The 20392-nt window shown below is 48.9% G+C and overlaps 1 protein-coding gene and 3 long non-coding RNA genes across 4 annotated transcripts in view; 3 read left to right on the forward strand and 1 right to left on the reverse strand.

The window, feature by feature from the left end:
* The window catches only part of MYO7B (myosin VIIB), a 50666-nt gene that overhangs the window by 7654 nt on the left and 22620 nt on the right, over positions 1 to 20392 (reverse strand). Inside the window, exons 21-40 of the mRNA XM_062005391.1 lie at positions 20173 to 20391; positions 18790 to 18966; positions 17844 to 18053; positions 16818 to 16985; positions 16460 to 16540; positions 15911 to 16038; positions 13820 to 13946; positions 12415 to 12534; positions 11511 to 11684; positions 10806 to 11033; positions 9593 to 9760; positions 8870 to 8987; positions 8654 to 8780; positions 7765 to 7934; positions 6896 to 7077; positions 6018 to 6145; positions 5350 to 5507; positions 4776 to 4929; positions 2713 to 2868; positions 135 to 240 (exon numbers count right to left, since the gene is read on the reverse strand). Coding sequence (XP_061861375.1) covers positions 135 to 240; positions 2713 to 2868; positions 4776 to 4929; positions 5350 to 5507; positions 6018 to 6145; positions 6896 to 7077; positions 7765 to 7934; positions 8654 to 8780; positions 8870 to 8987; positions 9593 to 9760; positions 10806 to 11033; positions 11511 to 11684; positions 12415 to 12534; positions 13820 to 13946; positions 15911 to 16038; positions 16460 to 16540; positions 16818 to 16985; positions 17844 to 18053; positions 18790 to 18966; positions 20173 to 20391 — 3099 coding nt within the window. The remainder of the gene's footprint in view (positions 1 to 134; positions 241 to 2712; positions 2869 to 4775; positions 4930 to 5349; positions 5508 to 6017; positions 6146 to 6895; positions 7078 to 7764; positions 7935 to 8653; positions 8781 to 8869; positions 8988 to 9592; positions 9761 to 10805; positions 11034 to 11510; positions 11685 to 12414; positions 12535 to 13819; positions 13947 to 15910; positions 16039 to 16459; positions 16541 to 16817; positions 16986 to 17843; positions 18054 to 18789; positions 18967 to 20172; position 20392) is intronic.
* LOC133626423 (uncharacterized) lies at positions 36 to 4502 on the forward strand. The gene is made up of 4 exons (XR_009819492.1): positions 36 to 122; positions 1076 to 1215; positions 2220 to 2406; positions 4440 to 4502. It is a non-coding gene; the product is annotated as an uncharacterized LOC133626423 (long non-coding RNA).
* Positions 11567 to 13114, forward strand: LOC133626426 (uncharacterized). The gene is made up of 3 exons (XR_009819495.1): positions 11567 to 11652; positions 12339 to 12491; positions 12884 to 13114. It is a non-coding gene; the product is annotated as an uncharacterized LOC133626426 (long non-coding RNA).
* Positions 18089 to 19573, forward strand: LOC133626424 (uncharacterized). Its single transcript, XR_009819493.1, has 3 exons — positions 18089 to 18600; positions 18692 to 18836; positions 19498 to 19573. It is a non-coding gene; the product is annotated as an uncharacterized LOC133626424 (long non-coding RNA).

Consider the following 20392-nt stretch of genomic DNA (forward strand, 5'->3'; position numbering starts at 1 on the left):
TATGAGATAACAAGATTCTTGTCACACAGAGGATAGGAAGAACTGAGCATACAGAGTGTCTTGAAACGTGCTCCTGCATGAACACATCATGGCTGGGAAAAGGGTCAAGGCTGGGAAAAAAGGTAAGTTCTCACCTGTTCTGTTCCATTGGGGAAGCTAATCTTGTGTGAGATCTTGGTGATGTTCTGTAAGATGGCCTCGACCTCCACAGGATGAGGTGCCCACTTCCTGGGGCCACGCCTGGAAAATGCCACCACCACCACAAGAGAGTTCAGTGCTGGATGTTTAGTCTTTGAGTTGAACAACAGTGTCCCATCTGAGCAACAGACTCCATCCAAAATGCTAGTACTGTGTGAGAGCTGAGGCAGGCTTCAGTGAGCCTTCACCCCACTGCAAATTCAGTGGATTAACAGCAAGAAACTGCAGGTCCCATTAGCATGTATATTAAAAGTCTGTTCTACTGCATGAGTAAGGCAGCTTCCTAGCCAGTACCAGTACCCTTTCTATATATTCAGCAACATTTTTCTTTACTGTTATTCAAGTGTGAAGATAGTGGCCATAAGGAGAAACACATTTAATTCTTGCATCAGCAAAAAGATTAGGCATTCAGATACAAAATGAGTTAGAGCTCAGGAAGCAAGCACCAGGAAAGTCTGGAGGGCTGCTAGAAGCATTGCATTTTATATAAGAACTGCTATTTAATCCCTGACTCAAGAGGTGCTTATGCTGTACAATCCCAGTCCTTTGAAATTACACCTCAGAGCAGAGCTGCCTTTTAAAGCAAAGGAGGTGGCCCTGAAGTCTGAAACTTCAGTTAATCTAGCACATTACCTTCTGGGGCTGGTATTTTCCTGCCCTCAGTGGCACAGAGCAGGTTGTTGGGGGATTTTGTACACTGTAGCTTATGGGCCAAACTCCTCTCTGACACTGGGCTGGCTTCTCAGGCAGAGAGCTTAGTCCAGCATCCAGCTTTAGTTGTGTGGTTTGAAAACTCGTTTTTTCCCCCTATTAATAAAGTAGCAGTTTGGAGAAGATTGGAACCAACTTGAACAGCATGTTTTCTGGTACTGTGCAGGCACTGTAAGGAGTGGAGACCTGCTCTACCCAGTCACCTATTGGACTTGCAACGGGAGGCCATAAGAGACCAAGGAGGTAGCAGCTTGTAGGCACAAGGCCATTTCTCCTTGCAGCCTCAGCTAGGAATTCATTGCCAAGGTAAGATCTGCTTAACAGCCATCAGGGTGCTCACTGATTCTGTGGCCAGGAATCTGGAGATGAAGCTGTAAAGCTGATTATGGAGGAAAATGGGTCAGCTTATTGTAGGTCAGTTCTTTGAGCTGTGTGCTCTCCTGTTTGCAAAGACAGCAGGTCACTTGCAGGGAGAAGCTGGTCCCTTCCAACTGAAACTAGTCTGTTCTATTCTAAGCAGGTGCAGGTTTAACCTTACAAAAAAACAAATGCTCTTAGAAAACAACATTTCTCTTTGTTCCTCTTCCCATGCCCCAGGTTCCAGATGTGGGGCAGTTCAGCAGATAGAATTCACCTTCCAAGCAGCCCATTCTGCTCTTCCCTCCCTGTTTCCCCACTCTAAAGAAGCTCTATGCAGCTCAGCCGAGCTTAGAGCATGAATAGCACAGAATGGAGGGAGGCAGGAGATTTCCAGCCTTCTCTATAGAAAAGCAATGAATAGCATTCCTTGCCACGCATTTCTCGGGCACTTGAAAGGCGAGTTCAATGTGCAGTGACATTTCCCCAGTGGTGCCAAAACCCATTCCCTGCAAGGGAGACAGCCACACTGCTGGCATTCTCTTTGAACGTGACCCATGGGGCTCAGACCAAATGCAGGGCCCAGCCTAAGAGAAGGGGGAAGCTGGAGGGAGAAATCTTGGGCAGCTCGTTTACTGAAGAGGTCTGTGGCAGGCAGCTGGTGCCTCACAGCAGCATCACAAGGGAGAAGGTCTGGGGTTAACCTTGATGCCAAAGCACTGTGTTCTCACTGCTTGCTCACCAAGCCTCTCAGAAGCTCAGGGAGCACTGTGTTTTGGAGGCCTTGGTGCTTCAACCCTCCCCAGGACTGGGGTGCTGCCTGTTGAGAAGTGCCTTTTGTGAGCAGCCACATAAGTCTCAGGGCTTTGCTCGTTTGGGTTTCTTCAAAGAATGGAAATTGATTGTGTTGATTCTCTCTTTCCTAGCATGGATCTGCTTTGCTTCCCCAACAGAAAAACAACAGAGCCACACCAGCACTCTGCAGATGTCAGTGTCTTCAGTGGTGCCACCCCACTATGAGTAAACCCCAGTACTCCGGGCTGCACACGTGCCACTGAGATTCAGCAAACTGGAGCCTGATCCTCAGGCACACCGAAGTGGGACAGGGACACGCTGCCTCCCTCACCAAAGGAGAGCAAGGTCAGTACCTCATCTGTGACAACATAGCATCTCATTTCAAGCTGCATGCCTTTGAGCATGTTTGAAACACCCAGCCCTGAGAGTGGAGGGATTGTGTGTGATGCTTCTCAAAACGCTGCTAACTGTGAAGGAAGTGCAGCTGTGACACTAACACCTCTCACTGGCTCAAAGTCTGTGAGAGAGTTAAAAGTAAGGATCACTTTGAACAAAGGGATGCAAAGAGAGAAAGGGAAGGGAGAGTGTCAGTGTTTCAGCCTGTGTGCTTTTTGATGACCATTTGAGCTGGCTGTGTGGCAGCTCGTTTACCTCAGCACTGTCTGAATCCTCCGGCTGCACTCCAAGGCCAGGGTTTCTTTCTGACGTGTCTCCATGAACTTCTGGGCATGTTTCAGCAGTGACTTACTGGGTGGGAACAGGCCAGTGCAGAGCCAGAGGAGCTGCCAGCCCTTGGTTTCGCTGTACCTGTGAACACAAAGCCAACGGTTCTGCTATGGCCACGTATGATTCTTAGTTCCCCCACACACCCAGCTCCAGGGGAGAGGAACACACTCCCATCATGGCATGTTGTACCATTCAGCAGAGAGCTGCAAATCAACAGAGCCTTCACAGAGGGTCTGGCAGCTGTTTTCTGTGTAACAACCACAGCCTGAATGTGAAGACAATGCTAAGTCTTGGCTGATAAATATTCATGGCTTTTGCAAATCTCCTGAATAAATCTAAGCTCTAGTGTAGCAGCCACTTGGCAGCAGTGACCCTGCTGCCATCCTCTTGGACTGCCACCGTCAAGTTGCTCTTCAAGCTCACCTGTATTTGAGTTGTGCTTTATCAGCTGTTTGTATTCACCTGCCCTCTGTGCTAAGCCAGCTTTGCTCAGGGCACAAGCACTTTGCATGCAATTGGCTTCCTGCTCTGAACAATGAGCATTTTGAGTAGATGGTGTTGTGTAAAGAGGTAGCTGCAGTTCTTCAACACTCCAGATCAAGTTTGTGCCATTTCCAGCCAGGAGGAAGACAGTTCTTCCAGCCTCTGGACCTGTGAAATGTGCCAGTTGAAGCTCTTTTGGCATCTCACCACCACTAATAAGAAAAGGGCTGTGTAGCCAGGAGGTGGTCGGTCAAACTGAGCTGAACCTTCAAATCCAGGCACAGAACACACTTCAGCTGTGTCCCAGGGATTGCTCTGAACCACCAAATGAAATGGGTTTGGTTGGAAAAGTCAGCAGGTCTGCCTCTGAGCACCAGAGAGTGCTGCACAGAGAGAACCTGGCAGCTTTATTCCCATTTGCTTGTCTGATTTTGCAGGTCAAGACACGCTGCTTCAATCCCATTTATACTCTATAGATGAGTGGTGTCTGTGTCTCTGTGAAAGCAGGACATGGCCCACAGCACAGCAGCCTGGCAAGGATGAAAGGTTTGCTCTGGCTGTTCTAATGAAAATCTATGGAAATAGTCACCTTTCAAGCATTGTGTTTTCCACATCAGTGATCCCTCTCAAAACAGTGAATGACCCACAAGACTAAATTGGTAGAGCACATCAGCAGTGGCACCATGGTAACAGACTATGGGTTAAATAGCCTGTGAGATTTACTGCATGCAAGGAAATTCATCATTTGATAGTGACACACATGGTAAAAGTTCCAGTAATATTTGTGGAACAATAAGCAAACAGAAGCTCCTTCTCTACCTTTGCAGTGGCACGATGCACAGGAGCAGACAAACCATTTTGCCATCAATTAGTATTATTTTAAGCTTATTTTTACAGTTCAGTCCTGAAAGCAGGTCAAATTCTCATTTTATGAGTGAGGAACAAAACACCAGCCCGTTGCAGAGACTTTGGAGGCACAGTTAGCAGCCTGTGTAACCTAATTAATGTAACCACTCAAAACTGTTCCCTGGTGGTAAAGGATGTAGCATGCATTATGTGCTCATAGGAGGGAATCACTGGCTCTGGGAAACTCTAAACAAATGGAGGGGGGTCAGAGCAGTCACTGAAAGTATGCAAGAGCTCTATGCAGTGCCATATTTTCTCCACAGACTGCCTTGGGAGTAAGAGGGCTTCAGTATCACCTTGCCTGCCTCACACCATGCTGCACAGAGGTGAGCACTGAGTGTTGATGGAAGCAAAACAACGACTGAGTAATGCACAAGGGATGGTCCTGCTCTGTGGCCTTCTCACTGCCAGTCAGTGGTGCTGAGTGCTCTGCAAAGGTGAGGCCAAGGAACAAGGGGGAAGGGAAAGTGTCACTGCAACATTTGGCCATCCTTCCCCTCTGCTCCTGCCCCATCGTGAATGTAGCAGGGTTTCCTGGTCACCACCTGCACTTCAGCCCTGGCTCTGCAGAAGCAGGGTGCTTGCTCCCAGGTGAGTACCTGTTCCTGTTCTCAGTCAGCTGCTTCATAATCTGACAGTAAATCTCGTCCCTCAGGACCTCCTCCTGGATGGCTGCCACAAATATCTGGTCAGTGACTTCCACAGAGGAGTGTGTCTGTTTCGAGGGGTAGTCTCCCATGAATTTCATGATGGGTGGATGTGCTGTTAAGGACAAAATCAGGCCAAGTTTGGAAGGTAGAAGGGAAGTCTCAGCTGGATGTTAACATTTTAGTGGCAGACACTGGGAGGAGGGTCTGGAACGTATTCTCTGCCTGACCCCGACCCCTTTCCCGGCGCAGCAGCCACTGCTTGGCTGTGTTTTGTGCTGCATTAGCTGCTTGCTCTGGGTGTATGCAGTAAATCCCCCTCACTCCTAAAGCCACATTCTCGGTTAAATGAGCCATCAGGAGCCGTGGAGCACTGGCAGCAAAGAGTTTCACTTGGAGACAAAAGAAATGGAATCAATACCCTCCACCTTGCTGTAAATGTGTACCCTGCAACGTGGTGTTATCCCCATGGAGGCAGCTAGCTCTTCCTTCCCTTGTGTGCTCTCAAAGAGCAGTGAAAGGATATCAATGAAGGCCTGACAGGCCAAATCCCGAAGATCAGGGTCAGTGCACGCTGACTTCAGCAAAGGCTGCTTCAGGGGCTCCTTCGAGTGTGCCCACAGATGGCTGTGCCCACGGGACTTCTGGAGAACAGCTTTGCTGATGGATTCCTTCTCAGGAGTCCTGAGTGAAGACAAGTGCAGGCAACACAAAACTTTGGGTCAGTATTGCTATAGACATAAGCGGCCGTTAGCACAAAGACTTGTTTCTAGGCACGTTCTTTCCCAAGACAGTGATCTCCTATCTCCTTTGATGGTGCAGGTCAGGAAAATGTGGTTTCTGGTAGTTCCAGAGGGGAGAAGGCTTGCAAAAAGAAGGCTATTTTCCCCCTTACTCTCTGAGGCCCGAGGTGCTGTGTGTCCCTGCCAGCTGGGAAGTGCTGAAGGAGGAGTGGAAAGTAAGAATAAGGCTTGCTGGAAAGTAAGTCCAGGTGGGGTTCTTGTACCCTCCCCTTTGCATTTCTGCAGACAAAAGATACAACCAGGCCACGTGCCAGAATCTCTGCACATCCAAAGTCACACAGAATTACAGGGAACAAGAAGAAGAAACCCAGTCAGAGATGGGAGATGCTTTAAGGATCACTGGTGATCAGCAAGAACTTTCCTAGGGTGCACACTACACAGAGAGCTTCACCTGAAGTGTTCATAGGAGAACTCTTCCAGGGTATAAGGCTTCACTTTGAGATCCTGTTCATCAGGTTCATCCGTGAAGGAGTTCAGTGAGGCCGATCTCCTCTGGTCTGGAGACATCATCAGTAAACTCTGCAATGACACAGCCACGCAGAGACGTGACATGGACACAGGTCTGAACACAGGCTGTCAGGTGTTACTCAGCATGTATGCACAGATGGTGTATACTCGAGCAATCTGTGCTGCAGGTGACCTTCTGTCCCCTAAGCAGCATCTTCAGTGGCTCAAGGAAACCTTGAGAAGAGTCGACATCGAAACGTATGTGATTATTTTAATGCTGGTTAGAAATGCACCTGCTGCTCACTAGTGTGTGTTTCCCCCACTGTTTGAGCTTTTTGCCAGTCAGCAGAGTGCCTAAGACACCATGTGTCCAAAACTGAAGCCACAACTGAAGCAGAACGATCAGTGGGAAACTTTGGCTCTCTCAGGGAGCATTTTCTTTGAAAGTAACCCACTGCACTTAGAGCCTTCCTTGAGACATACTGTGTGATGACACACCAAGCCCAGCGTGAATGCAGGAAAACACAACTGTGTACTCACATCCACTGCCACCAGTTCCAAGCACTGAAATCTCTGTTGGTGAAAACAACAACTTTTTGAAAGTCATTGCTTTTGTGCAACTGCAGTGTCCTTAGAGCTTGGGCTCAGTTTAGTTTGGTTTTCAGACAGGACAGAATGAAATGCTTTGCTTCAATGGGAGGTATAGAGCTTGTCTGACTTTGGAGGAACAATTAACTCCCACTTATAAATGTAATCATCATTAATGCTGTTATTGTCATTTATCTTGCTGTCTCTTCAAAGAGACTGCTCAGTTGTTCTTACCAGCACTTGGCTAGAGGGTTTTGTGAGAGAAGGAATGATGTAGATGTCTTCCAAAAATACATTCCCTGTTTTGCCTGTCCTTTCATTCTGGGCACAGATCCAGATAGGGTTTGCATCCAGCCTTTTGTCTTCAGTGAAGATTAGCAAGTCTCCCTTCTTGAAGGACAGGATGTCAGGGTCTTCTGAAAAGAGAATAAGGGAGTACTGTTCAGGCTGGAGAGTCCAAGAGAAAATGCAGAAGGACTGCAACATGAAACACAAGGGAATTGTATTTTGAAGGCCCAAATTCAATTAGCATTAGAAAGTGATTTGTGTAAATATGGCCAATTATCCAGTGACACTTCAGAGAAATCACTCACATTTCTGCTGCCAGCCTGACTTCTGAGAGCAATGACAAAACTCCATTTGATTCAAATGGATGCTGACTTTGTGTCTAGAGAAGGCAGCAAAGCGTGGTAAGAAACTCAGTAGCTCTAAGTAGGTGAAGTTAGTGTTTACAATTTAATCCCCTCTTGTGGTTTCTAGACAACTGTCTTCCACAGAACGATGTGACTGGTCACTCCTGTGCAACTGCTCTGGAAAGTATTTCCAGGGAGCCCAGAGGCAGCTTTCCTCTGTAAGAGCTGGTAGTGTACTCTCTAAATAAAACATGCAAAGAAGAGCAGGAGGAAGGAAAGGTCATTTGTATGTGAAGGTACTGAATCACACTGCCTTATGCTCTGTGTTGCTGTGCTGATCATTACCCTTTCCTCCTGGAGCAAAGGGCCTCTTGCTGGAGTTCTCCCTCTTCTCTTTCAGCTCTTTCAAACAAGTGCTGTGGGTTCTCTCGAGATTCCTTCCCTGCTCTGTAGAAAAGTTCTAAGACTTACCTTGGGATTTTTTCTCATGCATTGCCACAGCAAATGGTGATCTCTTCTTCAGCCCTTCCAGGAACATCACCACCAGCTCAGCAATGACCACGCTGTTCACGGACGTCAGGACAAATTCCTCAGCGCGGAGTGTCATCAGAGTGCAGCTCTGTCCAAACGACTTCACTGCCCTGTGTGTTGTTGGAGCGTGTTATCAGAACATCTGAAAGCCTTACAGACCCATCTGCAATCACAGCCAGGGCACCCACACCTCCCTGCAGACAACTCCCTTACGGTGAGTACTGGTAGTTCTTAATTTGCCTTCTCCTGAGCTGGTAGATGGAAAGTGTTTCAGGTTCACTCTGGACTCCATGTTTTGTGAAAAAGTGCTTTGTTACAAACAAAACCCTTCTTTTGGAGTAACTGCAATTCATTAGATCTGTGAGAGTCCTCAGAGAGCTGTTTTTTGTGTGTGTAAGACCCTATTATCTGAATGATCTGATGTGTGCCCTGAGCAAGCCAGTGGTTACCCTCCCTCCCTCCCTCACTTGTCCTGTTGAGGTCCATCACACCTGAGAATTACACAAACTCCCAGCATGCACAACAGACAACAGCTTAACTATGTTAGCTGTTTGGGCCATTCTTGTCTTGATGCATGTCCCTGCTTCCTTACACCTTTCAGACTGAGCACCAGCAGGGAAGAGTCAGCCAGTTCAGTATCTCCTTGGCAGGCTGCTCAGAACTTGTCCCTTTCTGTTTCCCAGACCTATGATAAGAAACCACCCTCCCAGGTTCAGATCAAATCATCTAGGGGAAGGCAGAGAATGTACACCTCCCTCCTACAAGGGAGACCCATTCTGTGTATGGGCAGAGATGCCTCCCTCATATCTTGTTGCTCTGGGGCACTCACCTGTTGGTGTGGATGCCAGTTATCTCTGGGAAGGTCAGCTCAAGGAGCCGCTTTTCTGACTCATCCAAGAAGCAGATACCCTTCCAATTCACAGCAACGATAAAGTGGTTCTTGGGCAAGCTGGGACCTGAAAATGCAGAAAGAACTCCATAGCAATGCTATGTGAGTCCTCTATTGATCTGATATCTGTCCTGTACTCCCAGGCTCCAGTATTACCTGAAAACTTGGTGACCTCAAAGAATCGGGAGAAAAGCAAAGGCCACTGAAAGCGAGCAAAATCCACGAGTTGTTCCTTCACAGTCTGAGGGGAGACACGGTCCTGTGTGTATGGGGCCTGCAGTAGAGAAAGATTGACAAGGTTTTCTTAGCAAAATCTGGTTTGCATGGCCAGCAGACAACAAAGAGCAGGCCTGATCCCAGAGGTTCCCAACGGCCGCCTTCTGTCAGCGGTGTCAAGGGTACCTGGAGAAAGTCACACTGGGAACAGTCTCCAGAGGCCTAAGCCACACACAGCTGAGGCTGCCTCCAGCCATGTGGAGTCCAAATCTCCCTCAAATCCCCACTGCCTGACCTGTTCAGAGCCTAACATGCTTCAGGTGCCATGGAAATAATTCAGCTAACCCACTTCCAGATCAACACCAAAGTTCCATCCCACGGCGTCCTCACTCAGTTGTCAGATGGGAGATAAAGATCCTCAAAGATAAGCTGAGATTGGAATCTACTTTCAATCTGTCCCCACTGTTGAGCCCTACCTATATGGAGGAGTGAGTGGAAAGAGCCTCTGCTACCCCAGCCCTAGTGAGCTGGGATATTTGGGATATACAAACTGAGATGTTTTTGCTTCTTCCTCCAACAGACTGTTCATAAATGGAAAGAATAAACGGGGCAGAAGCTGGTGCTTGAGAGTGGTTACCCAGCAGTGCCAGACAAAGCTCTTACCTTAGCATGTGTGTAGGTTATAAGGCTCACCCACTTTTCAAGGGGCTTGGACTTCAGTTGTTTCACTGGGATGCAGTCATGGAGCACCTTCTGCACAAGTTCATTGTGGATGGAATCTCCAAACTGGATGTAACAATATTTGGCACCTATCTCCACCAAATCCTCTTCCTGAAACAATTGAATCATTAAAAGAGGCCTAGAAAGATGTCACAAAGTCCAGATAGCCTCATTCAACCTTGAACAGCTTTAGGAATGGGGTTTTCTCCATTTTGGTCTGGATAACTCCTGACAGTCATCCAGAGTAAAGGAGAGGTGACCTTCACACCGTCACAGCCTCACAGAGATTATCGGTGAAGATCTTTTAGAAGGACCCAAACTGCCCCTTTGGACAAACTTCCAACTGCCACATGAACTGAAAGTTCATAGAATCACAGAATGGCAGGGGTTGAATGGGACCTTTACAGACCATCCAGTCCAACCCCTCTGCAGAAGCAGGGTCACCTAGATCAGGTCACACAGGAACGTGTCCAGGTGGGTCTGGAAGCTCTCCAAGGAAGGAGCCTCCACACCCTCCCTGGGCAGCCTGGGCCAGGGCTCCCTCACTCAAACACTGAAATGCTTCTTCCTTGTGTTTCAGTGGAACTTTTTGTGTTCCAGCTTCATCCCATCACCCCTTGTCCTGTTGCTAGCAACCATAGAAAAAAGTGCTGCCCCAACCTCCTGACACCCACCAGTGAGATATTTGTAACTATTAATGAGATCCCCCCTCAGTCTCCTCCAGACTGAACAGCCCCAGTTCCTGCAGCCTTTCCTCGTAAGGAAGATGCTCCAGTCCCCTGATCATCTCAGTGTCCCTGCACTGGCCTCTCTCCAGCACTTCCCTGTCCCTCTGGAGCTGGGGAGCCCAGAACTGGACACAGGACTCCAGATGAGGCCTCACCAGGGCAGAGCAGAGGGGGAGCAGAACCTCCCTTGACCTGCTGCCCACACTCTCTTTGATGCATCCCAGTCTGCCATTGGCTTCTTGGCCACGAGGGCACGTTGCTGGCTCGTGTTGAGAGTTGCAGAAGAAGTATTAATTAGAGCTGCCACAGTGCCCTGGACAGGGAAGGGTTGTCCAGAGCCACTAGAAACCTCCCTCATCGCCCTGCGTTTTCACGTGGGCAACGTGAGCGCAGTCGTTCCTCTGCAGGAGGCTGACCGAGGGACCCACCTTGTCACAGCGGTACTCCCCAAAGCGGACACCACGAATGACTTGGTGGTAGATGAGATCAGTGCTGACAGGATCCTCCTGGGAGCTGTGCCAGGGGGTGAAGATCTCCTTGCGGAAGTAGAGCCGCCAGGGCGCGTTGCGCTCGTGTGTGCCGCGCTCCCTCCCCAGCTGCTCACACTGAGAGATGGCATCCAGGACGTGGTCTCGGCCCCCGCCCAGCGACCACACCTGCAACAGAGGGATGCTGCTGTCACTGGCAGGGCTGCTTTGCATCTGACTGAGGGAAGAAGACAGCAAGAAGAGCTGCGAGAAGGTGAGCAGATGGATGCGCCCGTTGTACCCTGGCACACGTGTGTGCATTTATGCACAGGGATGGTGATGGGAAAAATTGGCTGGAAGTTAAGACAAAGCAGCTCTGGTTTGCAGTCTTCTATTGTCTGTCTCCTTGTACTTTGCTTCCCCTGTGGCCCTGCAAAGGAACCCTTCCAGGCCTGCAGCAGGAACTGCTGAGTGGCTGGCCAACAGAAAGGCAGAGTAAGGATGGCCAGGTCCTGAGATCCAGCCGGGACTCAGACCTGATGTGGTGTGAGCGTAGCACTGGGAGCGTGCTTCCAGAAGTCAGAGGGAGCCCTCGGTGAGGCTGAGTGCACAGCAGCAGCTCACAGAAACAGCAGGCAGCTTTCATTCTGTGTTTCTACACTTTACCTTATCAAACACAGCAATGTAGAGTGAAAACCCAAAGACGTCCTTCAGCCCGGTTTTGTCTGCTATGAACTGACAGATCTCTTTGGCAATGGAAGCGGAGTCTGCAGGGACAGTGATGCTTTGGCCGTTCATCAGGGTGACGGTAAACATAATGGGTTTCTTCTGCTTTGTGGCCTGTAAGTCAGCATTAATGAGAGAAACAAATCATAGGCAAGTCTAACTTTACTGTGAAGAATGCATTTAGATTGAAGAGCTCCACACACTGTACCCCGAGTCAGCAACCTTTAAGTTAATCTCCAACACCCACACAGTTTCTTCAATGCATGATGAGTCTTAAATATAAATTACACCCCTGGAGCAGCACAGGACTCAAGGGGAGTTGGTTATCCCATAACAGTGTAGACTGATAGCCTTCTTCTGAGCCTTATTTAGCCCGATGACTTTTGGGTACAGTCTTACATATATCAGTGGAGAGATTGCCTGCAGCAAGTGCTTTGCCCAGGGAGATGTGTATTAGGTAATAAAATCACTCAGATTTAGGAAGGAATTGAACTGAGGTATTTGCTTGAAGGAGGGAGCTGTGTGTGTATGCCTGTGTCTGACTTCTCATTACCAGGGTGACACTTGAGGGAAGGGTGATACAGCCCTATCAGACACACATCCTCCCTCCCTCCCTCCATTTTAAGAGCCCTGCTCAGTTCTTTCCACAAACAATGGTACATGCTTCCCTCAGGAGGTGGCTCTGGCCTGTGGCTTCCGAGTGGATGGAGGTATCTCCCTGCAAACCCTGTGTTGCAGCTTTTAACTTACATCCTCCACTGGATTTAGGTCAACTGGATAGCCAGAAGAGACGTATCTAAGGAGCTGCCCAGATCAATATAACTGAGCAAAAGGGAGTTGCTACCTGAAGTTCCAGCCAGCTTGGAGGCTCCGTCCGTGCTCCGTTGACATAGGTCCGTCTGAGCCGTTCAGCGCAGTACGGTGCGTAGCCTGTGGGGCCGTGGTGGATGAAATTCAACAGGTACTGTGTGCACACAGCAGGACAAAGAGTTAGGAAACACTAATCCTCGGGAAGCAGTAGAAATCTTCTGCACCTGATGTAGCAGGTTACAGTTCACCTTGAGACAGAGCTTTAAGTCTAAGGGGGAAGACTTGTGTCAGTCTATTCACTGTGTTTAACGACATGGTAAATATTAGACAGGGGAGACTTTGTTCCTGTGGTTAGGTTGGAGCAAGCATTAGTGTTTCCAGTTGAAGAGCCTGAAGTCTATGGCATTCTGTATGAACAGAAGTACTGGGGAGGGGGCTAATTGCAGGTTAAGACTGATGATGATGGTCACTTTCAGTCTTACTAAGTTCTCTGGCAATTTCAGTAGATGAAGTCCATGATTAAGACTGGTCACGGGAAGAAAAGGATTGGATAAACAGCTTTGGGAGTTTGGATGGCCCTGGTATCCTTCATGACATGGTGTAAGCATGGACACATATCTACACACTTGTATTTAGTGCAAGCATGGGTCAGTCAGATGGTTATTTTAATGACTAAGAATATTCCTACAGACAGAATGGTCGTGTGTGTAATGAATTCTGCATGGTTTTCAGTCTTTGGATGAAGAGTGGTGGTGAAATATGTCTATGGCTCGTGTCTGCTGTGTTCCAAGTGGTGTCCATTTAGCATTGTTTATGATGAATCATTTGAGCCAGGGTCCTGATAAAGCAACACTGGAGATTCCAGCACATCTGTGGATTCTGCTCGTTGCCTCTAGGATTCAGGAAGAAGGTTCATGTCAAGCTGGGGTCACAAGGTGTCAGACTTTTCCTGTGGTGAATTTATCATCCATTTACATTTCTAAATGAGTGATGAATGATGAAAGAAGCCCAAATCTACTGGATTCTGTAGGGTTTGCAGATGTAGATTAAGAGCTGGTAAAACATGGGGAGAGACCTTACACTGGCCTCTTGAGTATATTTGATCACTTGTAGCTGGAGACACCTTGTAAATGTTGGAAAGGCAGAACTGGAGAGGTTCAAATTTGCCAGATTCTTTGCAGATTACAGATCTCAAATGAGGACTGTGATCAACAACATAATGCCACCTGTGTGGCATGAAAGGGAAAAGACCTAAATATGAGCAACAGCAACCATTTTCTTGAATTGCTAGTTAAGCATATGAGATGAGGTAGTTTCTAAAATCACAGCAGAAGCTGCTGTGGCAGCCAAACAGTTTATGTAGCTACCTGTATCAGAACACACAAGCAACTAGGTCAGCCAAGGCATTTCAGCTGCTGTAGGAAAGGTTAGTACTGTACCTTCACAAATGTGTCTGAGGGAGGAAAGCAACCCAGGCAAAGTGACAGAAGGATCCAGCCTCGAGCATAGCTGCTCCTGTTGCTGTTCTCAGTGAGTTGTTTGCAAATCTGGCAATAAATCTCATCTCTGTAATAAAACATGTGAAAGCAACAGATAATGATTCACTGTCTGAACTGCCTTTGGCTGTGTTTCCCCTGCAAGCTTGGCATGGTGAAACAGACTGGAGCCAGGTTTAACCAAGTAAGCTAGGATCCCTCCTCTGATGTACCACAGGAATCACAGAATGGTGTGGGTTGGAAGGGAGCTCCAGAGCTCATCTAGTCCAAGGTCCTGCTACAGCAGGTTCCCCTGGCTCAGGGGGCACAGGAACGTGTCCAGGTGGGTTTGGAAACCTCCCGAGAAGGAGCCTCCACACTCTCCCTGGGCAGCCTGGGCCAGGGCTCCCTCCCCTCACAGTAAAGATGTTTTATCTTGTGTCTGAGTGGAACTTGCTGTGATCCAGCTTGTGCCCATTACCCCACAGAAAAAAAAAGTGATGCCCCAGCCTCCTGACAGCTGCCCTTTAGGGATTTATCAGCATTGATAAGGGCCCATCTCAGTCTCCTCCAGGCTAAACAGCCTCAGGTCTTGAGAGACGTTCCACTCCCCTAATCGTCTTGGTAGCCCTCCACTGGACTCTCCAGAGGTTCCCATGGCAGGAAGGCTCAAGGTGTACTTAGTGCCTTTTGCCACCACTTGTTACTCAGCAGCTGAAGTGCAATTCCCATGCTGGGCTACCTGCTGTGACAAGCAGGACTATGCAGGGATGACAACCGCTGTGTCATCCAGCTGTGAAGTGGCATTGCTGCACCTCTGCAAGTGAAACTTGCTCTAAGCTCTCCACAGTATGTGGCTTGTATCTCATGGCTCTTGTCTGTCTGCTCATATGTGGGTTTTGGGATAAGGGTGGGGATAGCCTGCTTAATTTTATACTTCTAGAAAACTTGGAATGAGTCTTTGGACAGGAGTGGAGGGAAGGGAGCTTCAGAGTGAGCTTCTGAAAATGCAAGCTGCCTGCAGCAAGGGCATAAGGAAACAGACACAAACATCTGTACATAAACAAAACTGCAATTTAGAAGCCATCTGACATTTTCTGGACTCTTGAAACACACATTTGGCAAGTCCAACATGGGAGGACACAAGGTGTATGAGGTTTCTGGTCCCAGATAGAACATATGATGAAGCACAGACTGAGGGAGTAGATGCTTTACCTCTGGCTCTTTTGATACATTAATTGAAGACAAGTTTTGCCAGCTGAGGATCTGCTTTGGGGAGCACCTTGACTGAAACAAAGCGACTATGTAGAGAGGAATGCAGCCCAAGACTGAGGTCAAGGCAGGGCCTGTGCCTATGGGCTTTGTTACAGAGAAGTGTTGCATAAGCTAAAATGGGATAAAATGAAGGAGAGAATTCATGGGGTCAGGTCAGATAACAAGCTTCTGTCTTATCCTCACACCATGCTTGGCCTAAGGTCCAATCGTGGTCCATCAATCACTTGTGAGCATGATTTCTTCTTCTAGTGACTGATCTACTCAGCAAGCCAGACCTTCAACTGTTCCTGATTGCTTGAGAGCTCAACAACAGGCTGTGTGGAAACTGAGGTTACAAACACCTCTCATACACCTAGTGTACATTAGCTCCACTTTTCTTACTCTTCTGAGTGTTCCTTCTCTCTCATCCTAGGGCAGTGTTCTACCTTCAGGGGTTATTGGGTTACAGCCCTGAGCTCTGCCCCATTACTCATCCTTGGGGTATTCAGAAAGCCATACATGGAGGCAGCTGACCTAAACTACAACCTGAGGATACCAGGAAAGGCAGTAAGGGAGCTGATCTCTGTCCTCTCAGATAAAGGTGAACCATCCTCTGAAGAGGTGTGTGGTCAGCAGCCTCAGTTCTATGTGACCAGTTTGGGCTTCAAGCCAGGAATCCCCAGAGAGAAATGTGAGACACTTCCAGCATTTGGAAAATACGCTGGGACTGTGGGAAGGAGATGCTGGATTTCCTTGATGTACTGGGTGCCTGCTCCTGGACAGGAGGGACACCTTTCCTACCTGATGGCAGGACGCAGAATTGCATTGCCAATAATGAAGTGCACTTTTTCTAGGTTGGACATGGGTCTCTCAGAGATCAAGCTGTCCTCCTGGAAAGCCTCTTCTCCACTTCTCAGCTGGTTTGTTACCTGAAAGAAACCAAGCAGAACCCCAGAGTGCTCTAGAAACCTCCCCTCTTACCAGGCAGCTCTCCCAGGAATGAGGCACGTTCTTTGTCTGCCTTTCTGGCTAAAACTCTTTCTGCTGCGTGCAGGAGCAGTTAGGAATAGCCATATTTCTCCCCTTTCCTCTCAAGGTAACTCACAAAGTGCAGTGTTACAGCACTGTTACTGACTGGGGGAACTTTCCTGTACTGCCCTAAGCACGTGGTGATTCTCAGTCTGCTCGGGACTGAGGGCAAACCAGGGATCCCATACACAGAGCTGCAGGGACTTGGCAGGGGAAGGAGCTGCCAGCTGAGGGGCTGCTGTCCCATAACATCTCTCAGAAGGTGAAGGCAGGATTCCAGGCAAGATGACTTAGGGGAAGCAATGTGTTTCCAGCTCTTACCTTCCCTGTCAGCTTGGATGACCGTTTCAGCTTCAGAGAAGAGATCCCCTTTGAAATCTTGTTGTCTTTTCTGTTTTCTCTCTGCAACACACATTACCATTACAGGAAATCAGGTTAGTGCACAGCAAGAATGACTCATTAGGAGGGGAAGATGCTCAGATGGAGATGTTTTTGTTCTGTCCCCTCCTGCCAGCAGGAGCCACGTTGTCCTTCCAGGACTGACCAGGGGCCCTTTTGCACTTTGAGCATTTCAAGTACAGTAGCATAAAGGGTTCTTCTGTTTCTTCTCACTTTTGGTAGAACAGCACAGAAACCAAGGAAAGCAAATGAAAACACAAGCACAGCCTGCTCCTCTTACCGTGTTTGGGCTGTTGTTCCTGAACTGGACCTGGTTTTTCCTGCCAAGTGTGTCATATATTTGTGTCATCACGGAGCCACTCTTGCTGGTGGAATTCTTGGCAACCATTGCTGGCTCTGGCAGGTCCCCCATGAACCTCAGGATGATAACCCACACCACTAGAGAAGCCTGTAGTGGCAGAAAGCAGAGTCAGACGCTGCCAAGAGAAGCAATGGCCTCATGCCATTTCTGCCTGCATAGATAAGAGCATTTCCTTCCTTTACCCAGCCTGAGTTGTGGAAGCTCCCATATTCTCCCACCATTACACCAAGGCGTTACTTTCGTGCCAAACAACACAAGAGCAACATGCACAACGCTGTCATGCTAAAGGAAGAGGGTGCAGCTCTAGTGGGAATGTCAGGTGTGCTGTTATTGCGGAGCCCTCACCATTCCCTTTCCTGGCACCTTGCAGGTGTGCTGTGGCCCGAGGGGTGGAACCTTGGCTGAGCTGCACTCTGCATTTACCCACCTGGGCAGAGCAGCAGGGCACTCTTTGAGGAGCCCTCATGCCCAGAACTAGAAAGCCAAGTCATAGCAGAGTCGTTGCAGCATAGGATCCTCCATTCTGCAAGGCTGCTTAACATCAAGACAAGTTCCCTTCCTCAACCCCCTCCTGGCTCCCCAGGAAAACTGGAAGCCTGGGTCTCCCCGTCCTGTCCTGACTCACAGACCAGTGACCTTAACAAGAGCTTTGATGCTGCTTCTTCTCACCAGACCATTTTTTTTTGTCCAGTGGATAGCTGGAGAACTCAAAGCAAACCTCAGAGTTCCCTCTTTAGGCAGACTAAAGGCGAGCAGAGATCCTGTGCTGGGCAGGTATGTGTGTGAAACGCCTGCCTGCAAAGTGCTGATGGGAACTGCTACTTCCATACAAGTGCTTAGGACTAACTGCTTGGCTCTAAAGCCTCTGATTCCCAGGGCTGTGCTCTGAGAGGGGCTGTGGAAGCCAGGAGAGAGCAGGTTCAATAACAATGAGGAGCGAGATACCAGGACGTTGTCCTTGTCGTCGTGGTAGAGCAGCGGGTGGCGCAGCTGTCTGCGGATATGGGTGTGGGTAGAAGACCCTTGGAAATAAGTAGCTGCAAACTTTGGGAAGGTGTACTCCTCCAAGCCATCTGCTTCCTCTTCCAGCTCCACGCTCATAGGAACCATGTCCAAGTCCACCTCTTCCAGCTGGGTAGGCTTTGTTTCCAAGTCCTGTGTAGAACATGAGGAAGAACCGTATTTGCTTTCCCTGAACTGTGAGATTCTTATTTCTCTTTCTTTTTTTTTCTTTCTTTTCTCCTCGGCCACAACTCCTCCAGAATGTGGCTTTCCAGCTAACCCCAAACCATTTTCAGCTGCTACCAACAGATGACTGGGACTCAGAGCTTGTCCTTCTAAGATGCATCCATTCCATATGATCTTCCTGTATTGGCCTCAGCAAGAACCCCGGTGATGGAAAATCCAGATGCTCATTGCTCACATCCTGCACTAACTCAGACCATTCTACTTTGCCTGCCTCTCCCTACTTGATTCCATCCTCCACAGCTGTCAGGACCAGTATATTTATCAAATTTTGCTTTTTAGAACACGGGATAACTTGGGTGGTGAACTTCCAGCTTGTTTCAGCTGGGAAACTCTTGAGAGCACTATCAGCAGAACATGGAGCTGGTGCCAAATCACAGAGAGTGGCAATATTTGGTCTGGTGGGTCAAAGAAATAAATGTGCAGCTTTTGAAGACACACAGGCCCCAAACTGCACGTGAGTAAAACCTTTTGGGAACTGAGCAGTGAAAGCAGACCCTGAAGAGACTGTCTGGGTGACTAATTTGGGTGATTCTTTCACTGTACAGAAGGTCATTGAACAGAATTGACTGCTGATGGAATTCCCACAGTCAAAGGGCTTCCACAAGGGATGAACACGACCCATTGCCAGCCTGCAGCTCTGTACCTCAAAACCCAGGGGAGCCTGTCCTTCTTGGCCTCCAATCACAGAAGGTAAAAACCCAAAAATCCTGTCCACCATTTCTTGGTCGCTGATAACATCCTGATTTGTTGGTTTGTCATCACGAGCGTTCCTCCTCTGCATTGCTTCTTCCTCCTCTCTCTCCAGAGTAGCCAGGTGTTCCTTTAAACACAGAAGCTGGTTAGACATTCCTGGAACATCATTAGGAAAGGTGTTATGACAGTGAGGTCCAGCTCTGCTAGTGCAGTGTTGGAATGGGGACTTAAATGTTGCCTGTGCTAAGCAGTCACAAGGACCTAGCACATGAGCAGCAGGGCCTTGCTCCTACAGCTGTCCTCAAAGGCCATGGCTAGTCATGTGCATTTGTCAAGAACTTTATCAACATGAGATAATTCAGGAGAAGCACAGAGTTCCTAACACATCACTGAAAACGTGTAAGTGTTTTGTCAGGAGGCTGCAGTAGCATGGTGCACATTTGGCTGCAGTGCCAGCCCGTGCTGCAGAGGAACGTGTGTGTGTGCCCCTGGCCTCTCGGGCATCATTACAAACAGCTTTATGGCTACATCTGGTTTTTATTAAGATAGACCAGTGCTCAGATCTTTGAGCAAGTCTGCAGGTGTGGGTTGGCCAAGCTCTCTTGTCAGCCAAGGGACATTCAGTGTTCCTCTACCAACTTACCTTTTCTAATCTCAGAGCTTCTTCCCTTGCTTTCACCGGTCCAAGGACTTGGATGAGACGTTTCTCTTCCTCCAAGCGAATATCCCTGGCTTCCAGCTTGCACTTGTTCTGTGAACAACAGGACTGGGACTGTTTCCATAACTGCTGCCACTGTCAATCTGACCACGTGGGGCTTTATCCCAACAGGGACTGAGTTCTACGCTGGGCATGTTAGGGAACAGGCCACGGGCAGAAATCTGCACACTGGCTTCATCCTGTTTGCCCAGTATTACTGGAGAAAGGAGATCATGGAACGGCCTCCCGTGTGCTATGGACCACCAAGGGAGGAAGCACAGACTCTCTCTGGCAGCACATACCAAGAGACATTGGAACAGGATTCCCTTTTGAATGGCTCCCCAAGTGACATTATCTGTCCTTGCTGCAGAAATTGATCTTCTGTTGCAGGAGTGACTGATACCCCCCCACCCCCCTTATCTCTTCTCTTCTGTCAAGAAACATTTCAGCTCTGTCAGGGAACCTCTAATCCGTCGCAATGAACACAGAAAGCAAACAGCAGACTCTGCTTCTGTACGTGACCAGAGCCCCAGGTGAAATAGTGCCCAAGTTGCCAGTGCCACGCTGTGACCCTCGCTGGTCGTTACACGCCCGTGAGCACGGGGCAGGAACAAGCCGTGCACAACAAGGCCTTACCTCCCTCCTCATCCTCTGGTACGTTCGGCGAGCCATCATGCCCCTCGCGTGGGCCTGGATGACACACGCAGCCCGCGTCCGCTGCGCCAGCCTGCGGCGCGCCAGGTAACCGCGGCACGCGGCTTGGAGCGCCACGACGCCGGCCCGCATGGCTCCGTACCGCTCGGCGAGCTGCCGGCCCCGGTACAGCGCCTGCAGCCGCCCGAAGCCCAGCATCACC

This window comes from Colius striatus, chromosome 12 (assembly GCF_028858725.1).
Source record: "Colius striatus isolate bColStr4 chromosome 12, bColStr4.1.hap1, whole genome shotgun sequence".
NCBI classification, from domain to species: Eukaryota; Metazoa; Chordata; class Aves; order Coliiformes; family Coliidae; genus Colius; species Colius striatus.